The 3229-nt window shown below is 47.0% G+C and overlaps 1 protein-coding gene across 1 annotated transcript in view; it reads right to left on the minus strand.

Moving 5' to 3' along the window:
- The window catches only part of LOC107109990 (tripartite motif-containing protein 7-like), a gene marked incomplete at its 3' end in the record, with an annotated part of 18503 nt that extends 17964 nt beyond the window's left edge, over positions 1 to 539 (minus strand). Inside the window, exon 1 of the mRNA XM_015410699.1 lies at positions 378 to 539. Within this exon, the coding sequence (XP_015266185.1) occupies positions 378 to 539 (162 nt within the window). The remainder of the gene's footprint in view (positions 1 to 377) is intronic.
- Between the last annotated feature and the right edge of the window lie 2690 nt (positions 540 to 3229).

Consider the following 3229-nt stretch of genomic DNA (forward strand, 5'->3'; position numbering starts at 1 on the left):
GGAAAGAGGAAATAGTGAGGGAGGGAGAAATTAGATGTGTCCTGCAAGTCCTTGCAGGTTCCCACTTTTAATGCCATAAACTCCACTCTGTAGCCTGGAAACCAGATGTAAAAGCAAGAAATCTCCAGGCCCCACTTGGAAGATAGCAACCCTGCTTTTGGTTATGTTTCCTTCTGGGTTCCATCGCTTTGTCATGCTTTTCCCTTGTTTTAAGCAGGGCTGGTTAGGTCACAGTCAACTAAATTCCGGTTCGTTATCGAGCTTTTTGAGTAGAAAACCAAATTTTATTTCATAGTAACTGCTGCCCATTCTCTACTTCCATATACAGAGAAGTACCCACAACTATTCATCATGATCCACCACAGATTTATACTTACCTTATCCTCCAAAGGAACCACCTCGTGGCCTTTGTGCTCCTTGGATCTGCCGCAGACTACGCAGAGGGGGGCTTCGTCGTCCTTGCAGAAGAGTTCCAGTGGCTCCTGGTGCTTCTCGCAGAGTCGCCCCTCTCCGTCTCCCCCCTTCACTTTTTCCGCCATCCCCTCCGGTGGGCTGAGTTTTTTAATGTGCTCGACAAAGCTGGCCAGCTGCTGGTTCGGGCGGAGGCTCCCCTCCTGCGCCTTTCCCCTGCACTGGGGGCAGGAAGCGCATTTTAATATGAAATTGGAATCTGTAGTAAGGGTTGCTGCTTTTTAAAAAAAAATTAAACTACCCACGCCTGTAACGACTCTGAAAGGCAAGGGATTAAGATTGCCGACCTCCAGGTGGCACCTGGAGATCTCCAGGAAGTACGACTGATTTCCAGACGATAGAGATCTGTTCTCCTGGAGAACACGGCTGCTTTGAATAGTGGGCTGTATGGCATTTTACCCCACTGAGTTCCTTCCCTAGGATCCACTCCCCTCCCACATCTCCTGAATTTTCCAGCCTGGAGTGTGCAGCCCTAGGGATGAAGCCAAGTAAATCCCTTCCATCCAAGGGCTGCAGTTCCTAACGAACAAGAAACAAAACCAGAACAAAATGCCCCCCCCACTCTAGTAGACTTTCCTAAGGAGCGTGAACTCTGTGACAGACGACTCACAGAGACCTAGTCCTACATAAACTGTGCTCCGTTTCTATCAACCACTCTTGAAGCACCTGTACCGCCCCCCTTCCCTCCCCCCCAAAAAACCACTGGGAAAAAGAACTGAATGGTACAACAGGTCTCTCCTCCCCTTGATCTTGATGGCCTGGGGTAACCTGATCTTGTTAGATTTCAGAAGCAAAGCAGGGTCAGCCTTGGTTAATATTTGGAGACCACCAAGAAAGTTCAAGGGTGCTACACAGAGGCTGGGCATGGCAAACTGCCTCTGAACATCTCTTGCCTTGAAAACTCCAAGGCATCCTGGTAAGTCAGTTGTGACTTGAGGGCAAAACGCCCCCCAAAAAACCAATAGGACTGAGATCGCTGCAGGCATATAAGCAGCCAGTGCTTCTGAGTCCGAGGACATAGAAAGGCATTAGTACAAACATACAGCTCACAAACACATTCAAACAATAAATTGAGCAAGAAGTGAGGATTTGCTAAATGCTTACAAGAAAGCCTGTAATAAACAGCAGGGCCACCCTTCCGCCTGAGTCTGTAGAAAAGCCTGTTGAGGAGAGTGTGCCCTGTATTTGCGGAAATAAGTATCCACAGGCAAAGAGGACTGTTGAGAATTAGATATATATAAATGATTAAGGGGTGTGTGTGGTCACTTGCTCAGTCCCTTTCCTGAGGGAAAAGAAGAGGAAGAGAAGAGATTGGATTTATACCCCGCCCTTCACTACCCAAAGGTGTCTCAGAGCGGCTTACAAACTCCTTTCCCTCCCCACAACAGACACCCAGTGAGGTAGGTGAGGCTGAGAGAGCTCTTGACAGAAACTGCTCTTTTTCAAGAACAGCTCTTATCAGAACTACGGCTTGCCCAAGGTCATCCAGCCAGGTGCAAGTGGAGGAGTGGGGAATCAAACCCGGTTCTCCCAGATTAGAGTCCGCACACTTAACCCCTACACCAAACTGGCTCTCATACCATACCAAGAGTACATACTAAGTGTGGGGAGAAAGTGAAGAAAGGATATTGTTCCAGTTCTCCTTACTCATATGAAGACACAAGTGTTTCTGAGGGATTGGATTTCAGCACCATAGCAGACTGAATTTCTTTCACCTACTGCTCTTATCAAACTCAGATTTCTTTAATCCATGTTTCCCCATATACAATTTATAACACCTTAGAAAAACCGCCCCCCCCCCGTGAAAGCCTGTAAAGGAAAAGTGACAGATCAAGGAGTATACCAGCCCAAGGTCCTGATGTATGCCTCACATTTGGATGATGATTATGTTTCCATGACACCAGTAAACACTGTGTTTGAGTCTGGTGATACCTTTAAGACCAACAATTTTTTTATTCTAGGCATAAGCTTTCATGTGTACACAAAATCTTATACGAAGAATAAAACTTTGTTGGTCTTAAAGGTACCACTGGATTCAAACTTTGTTCGGCTGCTTCAGACCAACACGGCCACCCACCTGCATCTACCAGGAAAGATTGCAGGGGAAGTTCCCCAGTGCTGATGTCCAACAACAGTTTCCCTCTCATACAAAAAGTGCTCGCTGTGAAACAAGAGGAGATCATTTCCCCCCATGTTTATTTCCTCTGCCATCCTGACAGTTACCGTCTCCTCAGAACACATCATTGGAAGCTGACTAACATACCTTCAATTCACTTTCAGTCCACTTTGCAACTGGATTTTACTGTGCGAAATGGCAACTTCCACTCACAAATGGTTGCTGAAGTGGACTGAAACTGCATGATTTAGCATGTGTGAAAAGTGCGCAGGGCACTTGCAAGTTGCCACATTCCTTCCAAGCAAAGAAGAAGACTGACAGAAACTTGGAATCATTATTGCCTTATTTACCTGATCCCGCAGGACCCCAGTCCCATTGAAACTAGGGCTCTCTGGAACAGTTTCTGTCCACCCAGTAAAGCAACCACTCACTCCCTCCCTCAAAACACTTTCGCCCTGTGGCAACTCCCATGTCCTGCCTCTGACCATGTTTTTCGGCCATTTGAGAGTTTGGTGCTCAAGTCTGTTTGAATGAAGGGGTTAAGTGCACGGACTCTAATCTGGGAGTTTGGGTTTGATTCCCCACTCCTCCACTTGCACCTGCTGGATGACCTTGGGCAAGCCATAGTTCTGTCAGAGCTGT

This window comes from Gekko japonicus, unplaced genomic scaffold, assembly GCF_001447785.1.
Source record: "Gekko japonicus isolate JY-2015 unplaced genomic scaffold, Gekko_japonicus_V1.1 scaffold6469, whole genome shotgun sequence".
NCBI lineage: Eukaryota > Metazoa > Chordata > Lepidosauria > Squamata > Gekkonidae > Gekko > Gekko japonicus.